The 22,393-nt window shown below is 55.2% G+C and overlaps 1 protein-coding gene across 1 annotated transcript in view; it reads left to right on the forward strand.

Moving 5' to 3' along the window:
* UMODL1 (uromodulin like 1) overlaps window positions 1-22,393 on the forward strand; it is a 61,188-nt gene that overhangs the window by 23,738 nt on the left and 15,057 nt on the right. Inside the window, exons 8-17 of the mRNA XM_065876180.1 lie at window positions 1,829-1,941; window positions 3,361-3,580; window positions 8,903-9,040; window positions 10,137-10,377; window positions 10,519-10,733; window positions 11,812-12,069; window positions 13,627-13,739; window positions 16,316-16,529; window positions 19,131-19,268; window positions 20,798-21,117. Of these exons, the coding sequence (XP_065732252.1) occupies window positions 1,829-1,941; window positions 3,361-3,580; window positions 8,903-9,040; window positions 10,137-10,377; window positions 10,519-10,733; window positions 11,812-12,069; window positions 13,627-13,739; window positions 16,316-16,529; window positions 19,131-19,268; window positions 20,798-21,117 (1,970 nt within the window). The remainder of the gene's footprint in view (window positions 1-1,828; window positions 1,942-3,360; window positions 3,581-8,902; window positions 9,041-10,136; window positions 10,378-10,518; window positions 10,734-11,811; window positions 12,070-13,626; window positions 13,740-16,315; window positions 16,530-19,130; window positions 19,269-20,797; window positions 21,118-22,393) is intronic.

Genomic DNA, 22,393 nt, shown 5'->3' on the forward strand with positions numbered 1-22,393 from the left:
GGACCTGCTGTATAGCACAGGGAACTCCTCTCAGTAATCTGTAATGACCTAAATGGGAAAAGAATCTGAAAAAGAATAGATACATGTATATGTATAACTGATTCACTTTGCTGTACAGCCGAAACTAACACACATGGTTAGTCAACTATACTCCAATATAAAATAAAATATTTTTTAAAAAAAGGACCCTCTGGGGGTTCTGTCTCACGGATAGGGATAACGCCAGTGACAGTGATGGTGGCAGTGAGTGAGTGAGGGCTGGGGGGATCTGGCCTACACCCTTTATGTACTGACTGGGGGCCGACCCATGCTAAGTGGCAAACACGCAGAACAGGCCCCCAGAGTGCCCCCAGAACCCCAGCCATGCAAAAACTCGAGCCCTTGACTTTGCACAAGCCTCTAATTTCCTAACTGGTGCCATCTCACCTTCTTGTTTTATTTTCAAGTTGCTCCACGGAGCAAATGGGGGGAACACTCTTTTCCCTTTGAGGAAACTGGGACCGTGAGGGGCTCCATCCCTACAGATCACTTCCACCCTCTGTCCCCCCCTAACTCATCTCAGAAGGGATAATTGGTGGGACCAACATCCCAGCGCGAATTCCTCTCAGTTGGGACAGGCAGTAGGAATGTACAGCTCCGCCCCAACCCCATAGACTCTGTGCCCTCAGGAAAAAATACCTACATTCCAACGCAGAGGGGATAATTTGGAAGATTCCTTAAGACTCCTGATAACAAGCTGATTCCTTCCCCAGCTGGATTCTCCTTCCTAGAAATGCCTTATGTTTGCAGAGCCCTATTTATTTTTTTAAGAAGCTCGATTCACTTTAAAGGTCTTAGCTAATTAATTTGACATTATTAAATGCTTGCTATGTTGGAGGCCATAGAGATTATCATAGCAGTGGAGACCCGGGGCCTCACGGTAAGTGTGGATTCCCGAAGCACTGGTGGATACTCGCCTCCCGAGAGGCTCTGTGATGTGGGCAGGACCGGAGCCTGGGAATCCCGGACCCTAAGGGTTACTCGTTCCTCTTGCTAAGGTGGGAAAAGTTTCAGAGGGGCCCCCGTCTAGAAATGTACGCTCTACAACGTTGGTGTCATTTCTGGGGCTGTGTACGTGCAGCGGTGATAAACTCTGCCCCACCGGCCCCAAGCTCACTGGCTGGTGGGGAACCAGGGTGGGACAAACTGTGAGTGCCTTTAGATCATTAGAATTTAGATCATGGCTGCAGGGTCTGCCGTGGATGTGGGTTTCATTCTTGGTAACGAAACAGACACGCTCCCATGTCCCATCTTGAATCTTATCCAGCTTCACTTATGTCCAAAGAAAAGGACACGTCCCTTACCAACCCTATCGTTTTGTCCGGGACAGAGTAGGCTCTTGAGAGGTGGGACTTCTGGTGGGAAAATTGGAAAGTCCCAGAGAAATCGGGATGAACTTGTCACCTGAGTGTCAGGGGCCTGGCTGGGACGTGTGCCAAGGAAAGCAGCGGCCACACAGGGTGAAGAATCGAGGGAGGGCCTTCGGACCCTACATGGCTGGTTGAACCCCAGTTCCCACCGGTGTGAGCCATGTGACGTCTGTAACTTGTCCCCCTGCTTTGGCCCTAAAAGTGTGTGTCTATGTCTGAGTTCCCTTCACTCCAGCGTAGACGCATATATTCCTCACGCTGACTTCCCCCAATGTGGTTACCAAACTTAAGACTCATGCCTCGATCTGTTTTCCAAAAAGTCTCCTCCAAAGAGTAGGGGAGATTGGAAAACATCGACAGAAAAGCGTGTGCCTCGCGCTCACCGGATTTCAGCTAATTTGTGTCATCGTCTGTCTCAGATGCCCGGGTGTTCGAAGTCACAGTCGGGATCCTAAACCGCAACGTGACAGAGGGGCTGCTGGACCGTGGGAGCCCCGAGTTCCAGAACTTCTCCCAGCAGCTGATGCACGAGGTAAAGCCCGGCAGAAGAGCTTTCCGAGTCGGAGCCAGAAACCCGCCCTGTGCCCCCTTTTATGCGTGACTTAAAATAGGTTTGGGGACAAACCAACGTTGATTCAAACGGGCTGGACCACTTGATGGCTCGGCTGGGTTTTTTGTCGAACCTTCGGTTTGGGGGACCTGGGGCCTCTGCCCTCCTTCTTTGGGGCAGCTTCATTGAGTAAGCATTTACCAGATATCAAAGCATCCGTTCCTCCCTGGGGCTGAAGGCGGGCACCAGCATGAGGCCTGGGGGAACCAGGCCAGTAGCAGCTATCATCTATCCTGGGATGCTGAGCTGGAGAAAAAAGCGACTTGCCAACCTGTCAGTAACTGGGAGAGGGCTAGGATTTGGCCCTTCCTGCAAGCTAGTAAGTTAGCCTGTTGCGTGGATGCTGGCAGAGGACACGAGATGCCTGGGTCAGAGACAAAGGACTCCCTCACGCACAGCACAGCGGGCGACACGAGCATCACGTTGGTGCCACGTCCCCTGCTGGCCCCCAAGTCCCACGGGGGTGATGCACAGGGAGCCCGGTGGGTGACCCACATGCAGTGCATCTGGGTGCACACCTGCCTAAACCTTGCTCCGGAGATACACGTTATCTTTACCACATCAGACGGTGAACAGATCTGCTCTGCTCTGGACGGGGCCATCCTCTCTCTCCCAAGGCTGTTCATCATAGAAACGTCTTGGAAAGATATTCTGAAACAAGAGGGCAGTCCAGGCTTCTACTTGCAGGATGTGTGGACATGGGAGGGACGGAAGGAGGGTCGCCTCTCAAAGTTCACTTGCAGAGAGGAGTTGGTTTTTGAACTTTCCTGGAGAATTCTCCCTTGTTTCTAGCAGTAATTCGCCTGTGGGTGCAGGAGTGGTGTAGGAGGAATGTGGGCGAGGCTTGGGTCTCCTTGCTTGGGCACAGGTGGCCCTGATCACCTGGCTGTGCCTGTGTTTCCTGGGGATCCAGCCCAGTGGGAGGGGGGCAGCTCCGAAGAGCCACGGGATTGCTGCTTTCATCCATCAGTCCATCCAGCCATCTCTCTCACACACACATTATCTTCGCACCGGTTTCCAGGGCACCCAGAGTGGGCCGTGCATCTAGGGCTGCAGGATGGAGATCCGACTGTCATGGTCTCTGAGTCCTTACCAAGACGGAGCAGGCCTGGCCCGCTGTCCCAGGGCTGCAGTGAGCTGGGGGGGGGTGGGGGGTGGGGGGGGGAGGTAACTCTGCTGTTCCCAGAGGAGGGTGGCTGGGCGCCTTCTCTTGGCCAGGAGGAGGACACGTGGATTCTGTGCACCATCCACGTGTCACACCCGGGGCCCCGCTGACTGGTTTTGAAGGCTTTGATGGAAAAGTCTGCTGCCTCTCAGCATCTGTTGCCTCTTCTGGGCCAGGTTGCAACCTCCCTTCCACCGGCGCTTTCTGACTTGTACCGAAGAGGGAAGCTGAGGATGAAGGTCGTGTCTCTCTGGGCCGGAAGCGTGGTGGTGAGGCTCAGACTGACGGTGCAGGACCCCGAGTTCCCGGTGGGCGTGTCCACGCTGTCCCCCATGCTCCCGCCTCTGTGGGCGAGCACCGTGTTCCAGGTGGACCAGTCGGAGACGTTTGTGCAAGGTGGGTCCTCCTCTCCGTGCCCAGGGTGTGCCGCCCCGATGCGCTCCAAAGTCCAGGCTGCGTTAGCTCTGATCAACATTCACTTTGTTCCAAAAGATAAAGCAAGTGAACTTTGAGTCCGTATTCTGTGTTCTTCCATGGGGACTGGGGCCTAGGGCTGCCGCCCCATAACAGTGAGTCCACCTGTGTCCCACACCTCCTATTGCTGACGGGAGAAGCTCCCCTCGGAGCTCAGGGACACTTATTCCCTTCGATGGTGTTTCTCAGCTGCCACCAGAACCCAGGGTGGAACCGGGCTGGAGGGTCCACGAAGGGCACAGGGATGGGAGCTTACTGTGTCTGCGTCGGGGCCCAGCCAGGCCTGGCTGCTGTGCGCCTTGTTAACGTGGAGATCTATTTCATTAGCCCAAAGGCTTGTAATTTTACTTGGTGATACAGGAAGTCACAGATTAGGGAAGAGGGGGGGAGAGATGGAGAAACAGAGATGGAGAGAGGCGGGGGGAGGGGGTTGGGGGAAGGGGGGCAGTGAGAGAGAGAGAGAGAGAGAGATGGGGAGAGAGGGAGAGACAGAGTCAGAGATAAGACAGAGTCAGAGATAAGACAGAGACAGAGACGTCAAGAGACAGAGAGAGGGAGAGATGCAGGGGATGCAGAGGGGGCAGTGAGAGACAGAGAGAGACAGACAGAGACAGCGAGCTGTCACGTCAGGAAGCTTTTGCTGTCAAAGCAGGGATGAAGTTCCCTCGTGTGGTGAGGGCACCGCAGTCTCTACATCAAAGAGCCTGTTTGGGGCTCAATCTATGGAATGCACGTCCCAGAGCAGGTCCCAGAGTGAGCGCTGTCAACTCCTTTGAGCCCCGTCGCCTGCCAGCTTGCTGTCCCAAGCTCCCCTAACCCACGAATGCAGAGGATGGGCCGCGGGAGTGTCACACCTGAAGTCACGTCTGGGAAACACCTGTCTGCTGAGCCTGGGGTCTCTCTGTCATTCACCCCCTCGGGGATGGAGATGACAGCGGCCCTCTGCACCTGGTGGGCCTGCCTGCCTGGGTTCAGGGGATAAGTGCTGGGCAGACGCCGGGCAGCCTGTGGGTGGACCCTCGGCCTGCACCCCCAGGGCCCACCTGAGACAGATCTGAGCCATCTTCTGGAGATCCAGCCCTAACCTCGAGATGCTTCCCAGCCTCATCCCCTGGCATCAGGGCTTAGGTTATTCCAGAGCTTTGTCAAGTGATGCAGTGGGTTGAATGGTGGCCCCAAAAGGTAAGTACACACCTAACTTCAGACGTGACCGTATTTGGAAGAAGGGTCTTTGCAGATGAAACTAAGGATCAGAAATCATTCTGGATCAGGGTGGGCCCAAAGTCCAATGACAGGGCCCTTAGAAGAGACAGAAAAGGAGATGACCCAGGGACCGTGGAGGACACCCACGTGAAGATGCAGGCAGAGGCAGGAGTGATGCAGCCACAGGCCGAGGAGCCCAAAGGGCCACCAGAAGATGGAAGAGGCGAGAAGGACCCTCCCCGAAGGCCCTAGAGGGCACCCAGCCCGGCCAACACCTTGATTTTAGACTTTGGCGTCTAGAACTGTGAGAGAATGAATTCTGTTTTAAGCCAGCTTGAAAGCGTGTGACAGTCTGTGATGGCAACCTCAGCAAACTCATACAAAGGAAGAAGAGGTGCCCTGCATTGCTAATATCCCCGGGGTTCATCATTCTGAAGCGCCGCCCCCCACGAAGTTCTGGAAGTATCCTTAGAAGTTGGGAGCCCCGAGCAGGCTCTCACCTTGCAGCATCCCTGAAAAACGGTAGGCTGTTTGCTTAACATTTCGGAGCTGAGGGCCAAGGTGGGAGGGTCTCCCAGGGCCACGAGGAGGCCTCGGCTGTTTACTGGCGTACGAGATGGCTCTGCCCTGCACAGAGTCCCCTGATCCAGAGCCCGAGGGGCAGCCCCCGGGCCTCAACCCTCACCCGGGGAGGCCCAAACCGAAGTCCCCTGCCTTCCCCACGGGCCCAGAGCCCCCAGCCCCGCAGGCACAGCCGGGGAACTGGAGAAGCACATTCGTTGTTATTCCACAAAACTTCAGCAAACCGCAGTACGGAAAGCTCCTTTCCTCAGCGACGCCCACAGAAATGGTGGTGTTGGCGCTGCTGCGTTTTCCCGGGTTATCTGGGAGCTCTCGCTGCTGTGAATCCACATGTCCCAGCAGCGTGGCGGCCATGCTGTCACGACCTCATCTTCTCCCCGAGGCCCATACCAACCCCACCCGGGTCACTGGGTGGCCACGTGCCCTGGTCTCCCTCCAGGGCGGCCGTGCCCCGTGCGGGGAGGCTCAGTGCTGAGTAGCAACCTGGGCCTCCGACCCTGCTTACACTGTCCGGCGGGAGGGGGCCTCACGGGACAGGCTGGAATCCCAGCTCTGACACTCCCTCGCCGTGGGTCCCTGTACAAGGCATGTCGCCTCCTGGGCCTCCGTGTGCTCAGCTGGGAGACAGGAATGTTGACCCATCCCCCTGGAGGGTAAATAAAGGAACCCTGCCGGTGTGGGGTTAGCGGAGTGCCCGGCGCACGTCTGACAGCGCCGCCGACATTTCGGTTGAAGTCTTCTCTAGGATGCCCTTTCGCATCTCGGGTGAGTTCTCAGGCCCGGAAGGTCCTGCAGGGTCCACGAGCCCTCACCAGTCCTTCCGTCCCGCCCCCCCCTCCCTTCGCTCCCCTTGGATCTCCCACCCTCGCCCCTCCCCTTCCTTAAAATCTGCTCAGGAAGGGCCGTCCTACTCATTTGCTCCACGTGCAGACAACCCACTGGGCCTCCGCGTGCGTCTACGGGGCCCCTTCGTGCTTAATGCTCTGTGCAGACGCCAGCCAAACGAGGCCTGATGGCGGTGCCGTTCTGTGTGAGGGGTTCCCCTGGGGTCACCACAGTACTGGGGGGCAGCGCCCTCTCTGTGATCTCAGGACTGGCCTAGCCACGCTCCCCGAATCTTCCAGTCAGCCGCGCACCCCTGACAGCATCCTAGGCACAGTGGACCTTCCTGTGGCCTCTGTGGGTGGTGGGTGACGGAGGACGAGCAGGGGAGCCTGGCCCCGGGCCTGTCACTGTCTACCTGGCCTGCTGGGGTGGGCCTGCTTCCTCCAGACTCAGTGGCACTGCCTTTGGTCCAGCCTCTGTTCCTGCCGCCGTTAGAACCCAGTTCTCTGTGACCACCTTCCTCCTTGAGTGAGAATCTGACTCTGGCCCCCAGGAAGGGCTGAGGGCTCTGGCCAGGCTTCACTTCTCAAGGCCACTTGCACCCCAAAGACAATTTGGGGCCTCCCGAGGAGCCTGCCTTTTCAGGGATGGGACGGCTTTGTCCTTGGGCCTCCCCACCTCACTCCTGGGGGTTTACTTGTGCCAGGAGTCCTGGCTCTGTCACAGCTGCCCCCTCCTCCGGGAGGTGGGCTACGTCCTCATCCCAGCTTCAGGGCCGGCAGGAGCAGAGGACAGGTCCTGCACCAGGAGCTCTGGCCCACATCCTCGTCTGGCGGCCCAGGAAGCGCAAAGGCCGCCTGGCAGCTCTCCTGCCTCCCGCTCTGAACCCAAGAACTGCCAGGCCTCGGGCTTTTATACAAGACAAAACAGAGTTGTCTGCATCTTACTCAGACTTACCCCTGAGCCACGTGCTGGCGGAGCGAAGGGGGTGGGGAATCACCTCCCCAAGATAACTTCCAGGGCTCTGCGGTTTGAGCTCAGGTCTCCGCGGGGGCTTCGGCTCTCCTCGTGGCCCTGCTGCCTGGCGGGCCTGGCTCCAGCCCTGGCCTTAAGCCCCCGGCACTTTCGAGCCGCCCGGAGGCCAGGCTGCGCTCCAGGGGGATCCGGGTCAGGGTGTAAACTGTTGTATCGGCTGATGGGTCTGCTGGGCTCGGGGGAGCTGCTTCTGTAAAGATCACAAGAAGCGAAACTGAAACCCATGAAACCGGCCTCTGAGCGCTCAGTGGCGGGGTTTTCTCTGCACAAAACTGGACTCATGCCTCCTCTTGACTTGAAGCCCAGCCAAGTCCGGGCTTCGCTGGTGCCCTGAGCCTGGCTCGGGGACCCCGCCTGCAGCTCTCGAGAAGCCTGGTAGCCACCCCTCAAGGGTAACCTCACCCCGTCGGGGCACCCAGCCTCCCCAGCTAGCAGATGCAACTCTGTTAAGAGCCACCTGCTGTCCTGGGCGGGGATGGGACGGGCAGCGACCCGTAGAGCCGGACCTGGGCTGAAGGATGGATTTCTAGAGCTGTGGGGAGACTGCTTCCTGAGCCTCGGCTCCTCCCAGCCTGAGATACAGCTCGAGTACTGATTGCTTAAGGGTTTATTTTTATTTGTTTATTTTTTATTGGAGTAGAGTTGATGTACAATGTTGTGTTCGTGTCAGGTGTACAGCAAAGTGAGTCAGTTATACATATACATATACCCACTCTTTTATTAGATTCTTTTCCCATAGAGGTCATTGCAGAGACTCGAGTAGAGTTCCCTGTGCTGTACAGTAGGGCCTCATTGGTTATCTATTTTATATATAGTCGCTTGTATATGTCAATCCCAATCTCCCAACTTATCCCTCCCCTCCTTCCCCCGAGTAACCATAGATTGTTTTCTACATCTGTGACTCTATTTCTGTTTTGTAAATAAGTTCAAGTTCAGAGGCCGAGAAAGGACTGTGGCAGGGGAGGGTTTGGGGGGATTTATAGGGTTGGGGGGCTCACTGAGCCTTCCTTGCCCAGGTCAGAAGGGTCAGGGCTTCCCAGGGGCATGGGGCTTTGGGGTCTCTCACAATCATTTCCCAGACTCGGGGAGGAGGTATTTACAGCCGTCCTATCTGTGTTTTGGAAAGTTCATGTTATACTAACTGGACACCTCCTGGCTCTGTTACTTTTCTGTTTCTTTCTTGAGACACTAAATATAAGGGGAAGTTGGCTCGTCAGAGGGAAGAGAAGGCACCTTATGAACAAAGAATAAGCAAGAGGGGAATATATTCACACCTGTGGGTGCTAATACCGCCACAGGAATCCCAACGTTCCCTAACCTCTGCCCCCAGATCAGCCAGCCAGCGGTGGAGGTGGGCAAGGGCGGGCTTTTGGTTTGTCTCCTTGGCCCAGAGAGGAGCTGCAGGGAGGACTCTGTGCAGGGAACCCCACCGCCAGCCCCGGGTGCTGGATGCCGAGGGCTTCACTGACGCCCTGCTCCACCCCTTGTCGTTCGCTGCAAAGACTCTGGTCAGCAGGAAGTTGCCACCATTGCGCTCTGCTTGAGCAGCCTCTGGCCGTTTTCCCACCCGCTCATGTCCTGTCTCTTCCCCGCCCACAGACTGGGACGAGTGCGCAGACAGCCTGCAGCACGACTGCTCGCCGGCCGCCCAGTGCATCAACCTCGAGGGCTCGTACACCTGCCGGTGCCGTACGGCCAGGGATGCCCACCCCTCCAGACCGGGCCGGGCCTGTGACGGTGCGCCCCGTCCCCAAGCCCCCAGCTCTGGGCTGAGCCCCCTCCCTCAGGACCTGGGGTGGAGCAGGGTTGGCTCTCCTCAAGCAGGGTGGGCACAGTGCCCGGGGCCCACCATACTGTTAGGGGCCCATGAGAATGATTTAATTGCTTTTAAAATCAAAAGAAAAAAAGAATCTAATAACAGTAAATAGCAGTTACGAATCTAGTCTTTATACCAGTGCAGTTTTAAAGTATGATTTTAAATTATTTTTATGAATGAAAGGGTCAGAGAAAGTCATGATGAAACCCCCGGGGGCAGGGGTCCCTCCCTGGGTGGACTGGACCCCAAGATGGTGTAGGAGCCCCGGTGAGCATGGAGAAGGCCCTGATGTAGGGTCTCTGAGCCCCATTCTTGGCATGTCTCTGCCCCAACGTTTCTGGGGGCCAATTCTGATCAGTTTGTTGGGGCCACCTGGCGTGCTGAGTTCAGAAGCCCGAGGAGGTCACATACAGACTTAAAATGCTGTGATCGACTAGCAATGTCTGCTCTGGACAGAGGGTGGGCAGCATAGGTGCTCAGCTACCTGTTTGCAAAGGCTTTCTGGCTGGAAGCAGCGGCAGAGAATGGTTCCCTGGGAGAAAGCCTCTAGTCCCTAACTACTGTGTATATTGTCCCACTTCCTAAGACCCACACAGCTTCTCTTCTCCCATCCTTTTTCTTATGCCTGTGTCGCCCAGCAAGCTGATAAGAGTGACCAGAACCTAGCCCCACACTGAGCACACATTTGGGGGAAATTATCCCAATTTCCCAAAGGCCCGCAGATCCACGGTCCATCTGAGGCCAGCAAGAACCAAGCCTTGCACTTATGTCCTGGTTCTGCAGCCTCCCAGGTGGACCCCCTAATCTCGGGGTCGCAGCATCCTCACTGATCAAGTGGAGAGGCTCCAGGGCCTTCCGAGAGAGCTCTTGGGAGACCACAAACAAGGGCCGTGTCAAACATTCTTAACCATCCATGGGGATAGCCTGTGCCCCCTCTTAAGGTCACCTGGGGTGGGGGGGGGGCTCTTGACCAGAGTAGACCAGACGCCCCGTCTGAGAAAGGATGTGTCTCGGCAGGTGACGTGGTGAGCCCCACCGGTGGTGCGCCATCTCCGGTGACAGGCGAAACAGCCCCAGGTCCCAGCACAGAAACAACAGCCCTCGGCCTGAAGACCCCCGCCTTGTCCCCCAGCCCTGGATACCCACGGCGCACCACTGCAGCAGGCCAGGCCTGGACCCCAGGGCTCCCACCCAGGAGAGGGGTCAGCGGCATGCTTGGTCATGGCAGGAACAGCACTGGGCCAGCCGTGGAGGGGGAGGCCAGCGTGGCCCCAGGCCTGGGCACCAGCCAGTGGGCGGCCAGCAGGGTGGCTGGTACCACCTTCTCCTCCCGGGCTCCGGGGCCCACCCACAGCTCCCCTCTTGGGGCCATGAACAGCCTCCCAGCCTCCCCTGGATGGCTGCCCCCAAACTCCACCACGGAGTCGCTCTTCCGGCCAGCTCCTACCCAGGGCCCCACGGACCACGTTGAGTGGCACGCCAGCCTCCCCACAAGGAACACGCCGCCGGTACCTCGGGACCCCGCGTGGTCACAAAACTCAGACCCTGGACCCTCCGGCTCCCCAGACCTGCCCTCGGCCACCACGCCTGCATCTCTGAAGACCCCAGCCTGCGGTGAGTGGCAGGAAGGGTGCGTCCCAGGGGCCATGTGGATCTGCTGGTGTGTGAGCTCCCTTTGGCGAAGGCTCACGCAGTCGTCCACTCCAGGGCAGTCCGGTAGCACTGGGTGAGGCCAACCCAGTGCCGTGCAGCTCTGTCCTCTGGCGGTCGGCTTCCGGTCTAGTAAGGGTGAGAACTTGGTCTCCCCGCTTTCGCTCCAGCCCGGTCCTCCCCCTTCCTAGGCCTCCCGGTTGCCAACAGCTGGAGCGGGAAGCTGGGCATGTGTTGCATTAAGTGCACTGAGTACGGGGCGCATCCCCCCAGCAGGGTCAACCTTTCTGTACCTCCCCAGAAGCTCTGCACCCCCAAGCCTGCTGCAGCTCCCCCAGCAGCTCTGTACCCTCCCAGCCGTACTGATCCCCGGCAGTTCCACATTACCCATTACTTGTAGAGGCTTGAGCCATCACCAAGACCCCTGGGTGATACTCCAGGAGACAGGCAGCCACTCTGTGCAGGGAACGGGCCTGGCCCTGCGCCTCCCACGGAGGGAGGTGGCCTTGGCATCCCTGTGTGAGCTCACGGAGCTAGCCTGGCCCTGGATTGCATCCAACTGTTAAAAGCAGCTCCGTTGATGCATTTCCTCTGCTGCAAAGGGCTAGATCCAAAACTAAACTCTTAAGCCCACGTAAATCGCACAAGTCCCCTATAGGAATGGTCTGTAGCCAGCAAAGCCCACCATGCTGATTCCTTGGGAAGTCCGCCCAGGGGTTGAGGGGGGCAGCCGCTCTGGGGGAGCCGCCCAGAACCTGCTCAAGAAAACTTTGTTTCCAGAGGTCCCGGGACCTCAGGGGTGGGCACAGAGCAAACCTAAGGGGCAGGGCTGCCGTCCCTGGGAGCCCAGGGCTCGGGGGCTGTCCAGGGACTCCGCGTCCCATGTGCAGCTGGAAGCTGGGGGACTTGACTCCCCTGGGCTGGCCTCCCCTGAGGACTCTCATGTCCTCGTAGGGGCATGGGGGGGGGGTTCGGTTCTCCTTCCTGTCTCCTGGGAACGTCGGACTGATTTTAATCAGGGCACTTATATTCCACTTCTCAGCTCCCACGCCCATCGGAAGGGTCACCGTCTCCAATGTGACCAGCACGGGCTTTCATGTGGCATGGGTGGCGGATCTCACCCTGCGCCCCACTTTCCAGCTCACCCTGATTTCCGCGCGGACCCCCACGGTGCACCTGGAGAGCCGGAACGCAAGCCTGACACTGTCTGGCCTAGAGCCTGGTGTTTTGTACCTGGTGGAGATCGTGGCCAAAGCATGTGGAAAAGAAAGTTCCAGGGCCCACCTGAAAGTGAGGACAGGTAACAGGCTTCAGAGACGCGTTTGCCATTGGTTCTTAAAGGGAGGAGAAAAGGCATGAAAACGATTTTTGGTGGCTTAAGGTTTAAAATAGCTGCTTGAACTTGTGGGTGTTGGGATTCCATTTTCCTCTCAGTGTAGGAATGTCTGGCTCACTTCAGACTCAGCTGGTGTTCAAAGGCCACATAGGAGGGGGCTTATTTCAGGGACAGGTGGTAGACAAAGAGCCTGCTTTGCAAAGCGCTCCAGACTCTGCAGACGCTGCAGACGCTCATTCATCTGGGTCCTCGTGGGTACGTGGCAGGGAAATGGGTGCAGTGCTGGTCTATCCATTTCCTGTGACCATCCTCACTCCTAACAGACCTGGACTTGGCTTTCAGGAAGGATGATGATGGACAGATCTGTGAGTGCCCCCCTCCCCGCCCACTGAGCCTGGGGCTGCAGAGTAAAATGGAGGGGAGTAGAATTGAGCAAGTGAAAAGTAAGGTGGAGCTGATCCTTGTCGATTGTTATATATTCAGATAAAACTCCTCTTTTCTTGGGCTTCCCTGGTGGTGCAGTGGTTGGGAGTCCGCCTGCCGATGCAGGGGATGCGGGTTCGTGCCCCGGTCCGGGAGGATCCCACATGCCGCGGAGCGGCTGGGCCCGTGAGCCATGGCCCCTGAGCCTGCGCGTCTGTGCTCTGCAATGGGAGAGGCCACAGCAGTGAGACGCCCGTGTACCGCAAAAAAAAAAAAATTCTCTTTTCCCCTCATTAGCATTTGTCATCCACATATCTTCTTGAATGCCCAGCTTACCTGAACAGCCAAGGGCAGACCTGATGTTGCAGATTTGCCCTCAAATCTTGGGCAACTGTCTAAGAGTTGATAACAATGGTCTTCGAGATGGGGTGCACGTCCCTTGGGAGAGGCCTAAGATGACCCATTGGGGGATGCTTAAGTCATAAACGTTTAGAACTTCTTTTTATATGCTTGAAAATACGAATTAGCTGTGAACTGGGAAATTAGAGAGCAGATGTGGGTGAGGAAGGCGAGTGCAAGTTCACGGCAGGCTGGAGAAGTGGAGGTCGCTGCTGGCCGGACGGTCAGGCAGGGCGGCCCCGGAGGAGAGCTGGTGCTGGGCTGTCGCGTACATCTGCCATCTGGAGGTCTCACCCGTGCTTGGAGGGAGGAGTGATCCGCGTGTCTGTGTGACCCCGGCCTGAGATGGGTCCACCTCTGCTCTCACCTGTGCACCTTCGTGCTCCTGATGGCTTTTAGGTCAGGCCACACCCTCCAGGTGTCTCCATCCTCTCTGCAGGCAGGCAGGAGAGAGACGCAGGGGCTGAGCTGGCTCCGCGGCCCCCGGAAGGGTCTCCCTCTGCGCCCAGCCTCTGTCCCGTCGTCCTCTGGAGCTGGGGGCTGTGTCTGTGCGCACCAGGCGCTGTTCCTTCTCTACAGAGTGCAAATCAACCTCAGTTCGATGTTCTTCCTGGCCAACGTAAAAATACTATTATTGAGATAGAGACGATACTCTGCTACATGATACCCCTGCAAACGTGTTTATTCTCCATCCTGCAGCGGCCCAGAAGCTCAGTGGAAAAGTCAGAATAGCGAACGTCAAGTATTTAGAATCCTTCCGCAACGCAAGCAGCAAGGAGTACCAGGCCTTCCTAGAGCTGTTCTTTCGGATGGTAAGTTGGTGGAATCGGTCCTTATTTTCTCTTGGGATATGAAGGAGGGAGGTGGTAGCATCCTAGTGGCAGCCAAACAGGACCCAGACCTGCAGGTGCCATAGACTTCTCATTTCTGAAGGAAGCTGGGACTTCCAGCTCTGGTGTGGTGCCTTTGTGTCCTGGATCTGCCATTAAACAGACAGATCAGCAGGTGGGAGACACGCCTTTTCCTCTGCTGCATCCTTACTTCACATTGTTTCCTGTTCAGTGAAACCTCTTTATTGATGCGGGACCCCGCAGAGCAGAAAGCCTCCCCCGGCCTTAAAAAGAAAAAAAATTAAAAATTGAGATCTATTTCATATACCGTAAAACTCACGCTTTTAAAGTGCACGATTCAGTGGTTTAGACTGTATTTGCAGAACTGTGCAACCATCACCACCAGCTAATTCCAGAAAGTTTTCATCCTCTCAGAAAGAAACCCATTAGCTCATCATCTGCCCTTCTCTCTGCCCCTGGAACCAGATATGTGCTTCCTGTCTCTATGGATTTGCCTGTTCTGGGTATTTCATACAAGTGGCATCATACAATATGTGATTTCTGTCTCTGGCTTATTTCACTGAGTATAATGTCTTCAAGGTTCATCCATGTTCTACCAACATCAGAACTTCATTCTTTTTTATGGCTGGATAGTATTCCACTGTATGGACAGATCACATTCTCTTTATCCATGATCCATTGGTGAATATTTGGGTTACTTCCACTTTTGGGCTATTGTGAATAATGTCACTATGATCCGACCTTAAAAAAATTCCTTTTCCTACTCTTCCTTGCAGTGCCCTCCGCCAACCCACTGGCATTCTTTGGGATGGTATATTGTTACAACTTAGTTAGAGGAGCAATCTCAATATTCTTTTTGCTGGTGGTTAGATTACCCTTTGGTGAATGGAGAATGTACCTGTCATGATCTTGTTTGCATAGAGGACGTCTCATACACTTTAGCTTTTCCTTGTTCTGGGGGTTTAAGACACAGACTAGAGAGAGCTCGGCAGCGCCACCTATTGGTGGAGTCATAACACGGTGGCGCCTTAGCAATGCCGGTGGCCGCGCTGTTCGGTGATTCCGTTCAGTCCCGTCAGCGTTCCCGATAAAAGTCATGCCGCCTCCAGGAACTGTCATACTGGGACTCCTCTGGATCTGGGATCCTGCTTGATTTATTCTGGGGATCTGGGGTCCTGCTTTATTTATTCTAAGGTCCCCAGCTTCTGGCCCAGTGTGTGGATTCAAGAGCTGTGGATGGTTTGATTCATATGTACATCAAATCTTCCTTAGGTTAAATGGTAGTTACACATCACATTAAACAACAATCACTGAAATCAGTTCACATAGCTCTGGCGGTCACGTGAGGCAGCTTCACTGCTACCCCAAGTTCCTTGATTAATCTCTCCTTTTTAAAACTTTTCATCTTTTGCCTATTTAGGGGGAAGTTTTTGTCTGTCTAGAGTTTCAGGGTAGCAACTAATTATGCAACTTAACACCTACGTAGGACATTAGGACACATTTTGGGAGGCTGTGGGTTAATGTGTCACTTTGTTGTTTGTCAGTCCCTGGCAAGGGGCCTGGAACTTCTCTTTGAGACTGGCTTGAGACGCAGATAAAAGTGAGTTTAATCCAAGACTCTGGCAGATCCCTCTCTGGAAATCCCAGAGAGAGAGAGAGAGACAGAGAGAGAGAAGACCAACTCTTCCAATGATAAAGGTGGCAGCCAGGTGACTGCAGGCGGCTCTGGGGTCTCCGGGGCAGCTGCACCCTCTGATGGGTGACAACAGACTTGCTCACACTGGCTGTCCCAAGGCTGGGAATCCACGAGCCTGTTCCTTGAACCTCATGCGGTTCGGATGCAGACCAGGTTTTCTCTGTGAGGGCAAACCGCGGAGGTGGGCTCTTCCGTAGCACATTTGCCTTATACGCACAGTTTAAGGCCCATTACGAGATTGGGTACCTTTCTGGGCGTTTTGGCCATGATGGGCTAGAATGGAATAATATGGTGTGTGATGTAGGATTCTGTCCAGATTGATGGAATAATGAACAAGGCTTTTAGAGGCAGGAACTACCTGTCTCACTAGGATGCCCACGGGGAAGCAGTTTTCGGAAAGGCAGCAGGAAGAAAGGAAGGGGAAATGTTCCGCAGTATGTGGGCCATAAGCACTGTCCCGGAAAAAGTGGAGTCGGAGAGGTGGTGTCCCTCCCTAAGACCACTTGCTCAGCCCTGCCCTCCGGGGCTCTGAGCTAAGAGCAGCAGATCCTAAATGACGCTGTGAGCCCCCTACCAAGTTACAAGCCCCATAGGGGGGGGCTTTGGCACTTAGCCCCATGTTGACCGGGTGGCTCTGGCTGGGGGACAGGGCTCCGTGTCTCAGGCCCCATCGGCATTCGTGTTGGGCCTGGGGACTCGGCAGAACTCACCTGTGGCCTTGATATCTTTCCCAAGGCCAGTGCTGCTGCTGGCTGCAATCCCCAGAGGAGCCACCTTAGGACAAGGACCCCATTTCCTCTCTCAGCACGCGGTTCTTCTCACCAGACCTGTTTCTCTAAAGGTGCGGAATTCCTTGCCAGCCTCCATGCTTCAGCACCTGGACACAGGTGGGGTGCAGGTGGAAGTGACCCGCATCTCCAGCGGCAGCGTCGTGGTGGAGTTCAACTTGCTGGTCATCGCAGATGTGGATGTCCGGGAGGTGTCTGCCACGTTCCTGGCCGCCTTTCAGAATGCCTCTCTGCTGGAGGTGGTCGGAGGTGACCCCTTCATAGTGGGTAAGCAGAGGCTGGACCCCGATGGAGGCTTGCTCTGCGAGGGAGAGGCAGTGAAATCCTAGCCACTGGCTTTGTTTCTGAAAGATGCACCTCCTCTTGACGGCTTCCCTGCATTAGATGAAAATGAGAAACAGATAGGACCCTCATCACTCTTATTGCTCCTATTTTTTTTTTTTTTAAAGGTTTAAGGGTTGAAAAATCTTCGGGTGAACCTGCAAAGATTCCCGTGGATGCTGCATCCTTTCTGCAGGCTGCATCCTGCCCCTCCCTCCTTTGCTGCTCTTTCATGGGCTGAGGGCAGACAGGTCCCTCTCTGCTGGCAGATTTCCTCCCAAGCACAGTTTCCAAGGAAACTGTGGAAAATCCTAGGAAAAATAATTGAAAAGAAAAGCAGGGAGAAAAAGAAATTTAGAGTCTCTTCTCATATGGTATTAGTCAGCTGGAGTTGTAACAAAATACCACGGACGGAAACAACAGACATTTATTTTCTCACAGTTCTAGAGGCTGGGAGTCCAAAGATCAAGGTGCCGGCTAATTTTGGTGAAGGCCCGCTCCTGACGTGTAGGCGGCCACCCTCCTGCTGTGTCCTCACATGGCCTTTCCTCCGTGTGTGTAGAGGGGGAGCGCTCTGCTGTCTCTTTTTATAAGGACATCAGTCCTGTCGGATCAGGGCCCCTCCCTAACGACCTCAGTTAACCTTAATTATCTCCTAAAGGGCCCACCTCCAAATGCAGTCACACTTGGGGTCAAGGCCTCAACACACAGATGTTGAGGACACACAGTTCAGACCCTAGCACATAGCATGCCTGAGAATAAACGATAAAAGGCTTATAGTTATATGTATGGATGAAATCAAAGACAATATAAATGAATATTTTTCTGATCTTTGGAATGAGAAGGGTTAAGCCTGCAGAGGAAAAGTCTGGACTATTTGACTCTATAAAAAGTTAAAGCTCTCATGTCAAACAAAACAGTCACCATTGTAAAGCAAGCAGTGAACCAAAAAGTAATTTCAACAATCTGATGAAGAATTATATCCTAAATAAAGAACGATCACACACATTGGTAATAAAATACTAAGAACCCAATAGACACAGGCACAAAAGACCCAAACAGACCATATGTGAAAGATGACTCCCACGCGACTAACAAAGATGGAAGAATCAGAGGCATTCCCATTAAAATGAGTTACTCTTTTTGCCCATCTACAAGGAATTTTTTTTTTTAAGGTAATCCCGATAGTGAAGCAGCCCCTGCGCACAGCGCTGGGAGAATAGGATTTGCTCACACTTCCTGGTATTTGTCAAGAGCTGTAAAAATGTTTCATCCACTTTGTTTTTCTTGGGTGTTTTTTACTTTGTGTTTTTGTTTCTTTAATTTTTAGTGGAGTATAGTTGATTTACAATGTTGTGTTGGTTTCTGCTGTACAGCAAAGTGAATCAGTTCTACACATACATATATCCACTCGTTTTTAGATTATTTTCTCATATAGGTCATTACAGAGTATTGAATAGAGTTCCCTGTTCTATACAGCAGGTCTTTATTAGTTACCTATTTTATATATCGTAGTGTGTATATGTCAATCCCAACTCCCAACTTATCCCTTCCTCACACCCTGGGAAACCATAAGTTTGTTTTTTATATCTGTGACTCTATTTCTGTTTTGTAAATAAGTTCACGTGTACCTATTTCTTAGATTCCACCGATAAGCTATATCATATGATATTTGTCTTTCTTCCTTAATGTTTTATCCTGCTCATTGCATGTAGCCCATGTATCACAGCACTTATAGGACTCCATCCTAAGGAAACAGAACTCAGTGTGGACTATAGTTTACATGTAAAGACATTCATCTCAGTGCTACTTTAAAAGCAGAAGATTGGAAATAACCCACAGTCCCGTAATAGGGAAGATAGTAAGTCAATTTTGGTAATCCATGCCATGGACTGTCAGGCAATTATTAAAAATGAGGTTTGCTGAGATAGAAAATATTTCTGACCCAAGGAAATGGGATGGAAGCTGGACTCACATTTGTGTATAAAACGTGATCTTAGCTGCATTGCAGTCTGCCTTTCAAAAGGCTGGAAAGGAATACACCAACATGCAAACACATCTGGGAGGTGGCCTCATGGGAGCATTTTATTTTCTTTGCTAAGCTGTCCTGGTTTTTATCCATTTTCTGCAGTAAAGCCGCATTATGGTTCATAAGGTAAGTAACTGAGCTTAGAGATGAAAGCAAGTGTGTGCCAGGGTCCCTCTGCCTGATACCAGGGTCCAGGTGGGGCCCATTGGTCTCCTGGTCTCCAGACAGCTGAGGGGATGCTGAGCTGCCTTCACCCTCCCCCCCTCCCATCCGCCCCCGTCATTCTCCTTCCAGAACAGCCCCTGCAGACTTCCTGCCACCTGCCTCTCACCCCCATACCCGGCAGAAAATCAGGGTACCACCCTGTCTCCCGAACCCTGCAGAACTGGCCATCTTTGCTATCATTTGATAATTTTAACCTTGGTTCCTGAGATGCAGGCTGCCTGTAAACAGTGGGCAGAGCCGCGATGCTCAAGCCTCCTGTGAGGGTTTCCCGTCTTGTTTCCTAAACGCTGCAGATTACGACGAGTGCGACAGCGGGGAGGATGACTGCGCCCCGGGCTCCTCCTGCCGCAACAGCCTGGGGTCCTTCACCTGCAGCTGCGAGGGAGGCACCCCGGACCTCCCCGTGGAATATTCTGGAAGACCCTGCGAAGGTAAGAGTCTCAGGATCCCTTGTCTGGAATACGCTCAGATAGTCTGTTCTTTGAAGGACGTTCGTCCCCAAAGTGCGTCTTTTCTAAACGAGTTTGGCATATTTCTATGTCTTGGGCAAGTTTCCGTGTGTATGAACACGTGCAAGCATGCATATGTGCCCGCGTGCATGTGTGTGCATGTGTGCACCGTGCATGTGTGTGCACATGTGTGTACACGTGGGCAATGCCTGTGCCGCCCCATCCTTCCACATCCCTCCAGCCTTCTGGGTGGTGCCTCATCTCCAAGTGCTTCTCCTGATGCCCTTGATGAGAAAATATACACATCAACTCAGGTGCGTCCTCTCAGATGCTAAAAGATGATCTTGCAAGACATACAGCCTGTGTGACAAATGACACATGACATGGAAGCGTTTCTACTCAGACCCACTGTCCACGCAGCACTTTTCCCATTAAATGGGGCCTTCGTGGATTCACTGTTGACTCTGAGATGGCCCCTGCCATCCAGGGATCTGCGGTCAAGTAGAGGAGACATGTTTATAGGAGTGAACACAGTGTCTGAAGGAATACGGAATATGCTCTACTTGAGGCAGAAGCAGGAGGTCCCGAGGAGACTAAGTTGTTTCAGTCCCTTGAGTGTGGTCAGGGAAGGCTTCCTGGAAGAGGTGTCTTCGAGCTAGTCTTAAAGGATGGCTCCGATGGCACCAGCAGAGGGGGCTGCGGTGGGGCAGGGTGTGGTGGGTGGGTGCAACAGTAAGAACAGAGCTGTTGAAGGCGGGCATGGTCCAGGCACGCAGCGTGGACTGGCTGCAGCGTGGTGCCTACAGGAGGTGGGTGGGAGAGAGGGGGGTTACCCCGCCCAGCGAGGCCGGGTGAGGCCAGTCGAGAAGGCTGTGAAGGCCATGAGCAGGGGTTTGGACTGCATCCTGGGGCCGGGGAGCCAGGTGAGCAGCACCTTGAGATGAGAGGGCAGGTGCCGGGGCGGCAAGCAGCAGAGCCGGGCCATAGAGGAGGCTCAGGGAGGGCTGAGGTGTGTCCTGGGTCTGCCCTCCGAGGATGGTGGATGCTCTTACAGAGGCTCGTGTTCTTCTAGAGGTCGAAACCCAGCATGCTTTAGTGAAGCAGGAAGTTGGAGTAGGAACAAGGGACGCAAGGATCCAGAGAGTGAACTTCATTAACCCACTTTAGAGATAAGACTCAGGGGCCCCCAGGGGTGATGGCTGATCCCAAGCCCATGGGTGTCAGCCTGGGAGAGTCTGGGAGGGCAGGGGACCCCTCAGTTCCCCAGCCACGGGGGCCACGGTGAACCAAGGCAGGCCCAGCTGCCTGGGCTGGCAGGAACATGCAACACGCATGTGTGTGGCTCTGCCGTCATGTGCGACCCCGGGGTGCGCTGCTGCAGGGTGCAGAGTGGTCCGTCTGCTGTCTGCCCCCTGCCCCGCCCCCACCCTGTACCACGTCGCCGGCCAGGCTCACGTGGCTGTCCCGAAGCACAGACCCACCCTATGCCTTTGTCTCCTCGTGTCTTGCAGGCGACTCTCCTGGCAACACACCCCAGGCCACCGGCCCAGAGCAGCCCCCTACCCCAGAAGGACCTGGGGCTGCCTCTGTGCAGGGTGCCCGCCCAGCCCCCCAGGGCGTGTCCCCGCGGCTGAACCTGACCGGGGCCGTCAGGGTGCTCTGTGAGATCGAGAAGGTGGCCATTGCCATCCAGAAGCGCTTCCTGCAGCAGGAGTCCATCCCTGAATCCTCCCTGTACCTGGGACACCCGTCCTGCAATGTCAGCGACCACAACAGCACACACGTGATCCTGGTGGCCGCGTGGGGCGAGTGCGGAACCGTCATGCAGAGTGTGAGGCCGGGCTCAGACCCACCATGGGGCGCGGGGAGGGGGCTCCGGGAGTCTGGATCTCGATCCAGGGAGGGTCCGTGTGTGGCCTGGGGGGCCAAGAAGACCCTGCACCCCGAGGCCTCCGACTCTAAGCGCAGGAGGACCCAGCCAGGGGTTAGAATAGGACCGAGCTCTCACCGGGGACCAGGCTGCACCCTGGTGCAGGGATTCTGGTGGAAAGTCAGGGTTTACAAAAGCCTCCCAGTGATTCTGATGCACAGGCGGGATGGAGAGCCAGTGGGGGAGAAGAAAGGGCAGGAAAGCCGGGAGCCTGTGCGTGAACGTGTGTGCCTGTGTACACGTGTGCACGCATATGAAAACATGTTCGTGTGCGTGTGTGTAGGTGAGTGAGCGTGTGTGTGTGTGTGCGTGTGGGAGTGTGTTTGTGCAAAATGTGTGAATGGTTGTGTGTGCCCGTGCATTGGTGGGGATGCCTCCCACACGTGCTGGGGTGACTCTGGGCTGGGGGTCCTGGGCCCATGTCAGCATCTCTAGTTTGCAGCGTTCATCACGTGGTGGGCTGATAGCTCCAGGTCCTGTGTCTTCAAATGCTGCCTCTAGGCCACAGTGACACTCCTGCACCCCTCACCCCCCATCCTTCCCGCTCCCCACGCTTGGCCCCTGCTTTCAAGGCCATGCCAGGCAGACGCAGCACCTTCCATGGGTTCAGCCAGTGCTGGGCACGGGGGAAGCGGAAGCAGCATCGGGCGGTGTTGTCCCTGGAGAGACGTGAGGTCCTGCCACAGGAGGTGCCATAACCCAGTAGAGCAGGGTGGGGCTGGGCTTCCTGGGCCCGGGGGTGGGGGGAGGGGCCTTCTGGAAGGAGGCTGAAGTGGTCCCAAGGGGTGTACGAGGGGTGCACCACGACCCCAGGGGGCAAGTGCAGATAGCTGGATGAGGGAGGCCAGAAATGGGGGAGGATTTACAAGGTGGAGGGTGTCTGAGTGGCTCTGGCCAGTGGGACGGCTGGGCCCTGGGTGGGACGGTGGCCCAAAGGGGAAGGGTCTCCTGTGGGAGGTGGGCTGGGGGAGGGTCTCAGCAGGGGCCCGGCCGTGGCACTGTGGGGAAGGTGGTCCTCAGGGATGCTGTGCTGCTGGGCTGGGCGGGGGTGGGGCTGAGGGGCTTCGGCTTTGCTCCCTAGCACAGCGGTGGAGAGGGAACCGGGCCTTGAGAACCCCAAGGACCTGCTGGCTGGGTATCTAGCCCCCTCATCACCCCCAGGTCAGGTATTGCCATC

This window comes from Phocoena phocoena, chromosome 4 (assembly GCF_963924675.1).
Source record: "Phocoena phocoena chromosome 4, mPhoPho1.1, whole genome shotgun sequence".
Lineage (NCBI taxonomy): Eukaryota > Metazoa > Chordata > Mammalia > Artiodactyla > Phocoenidae > Phocoena > Phocoena phocoena.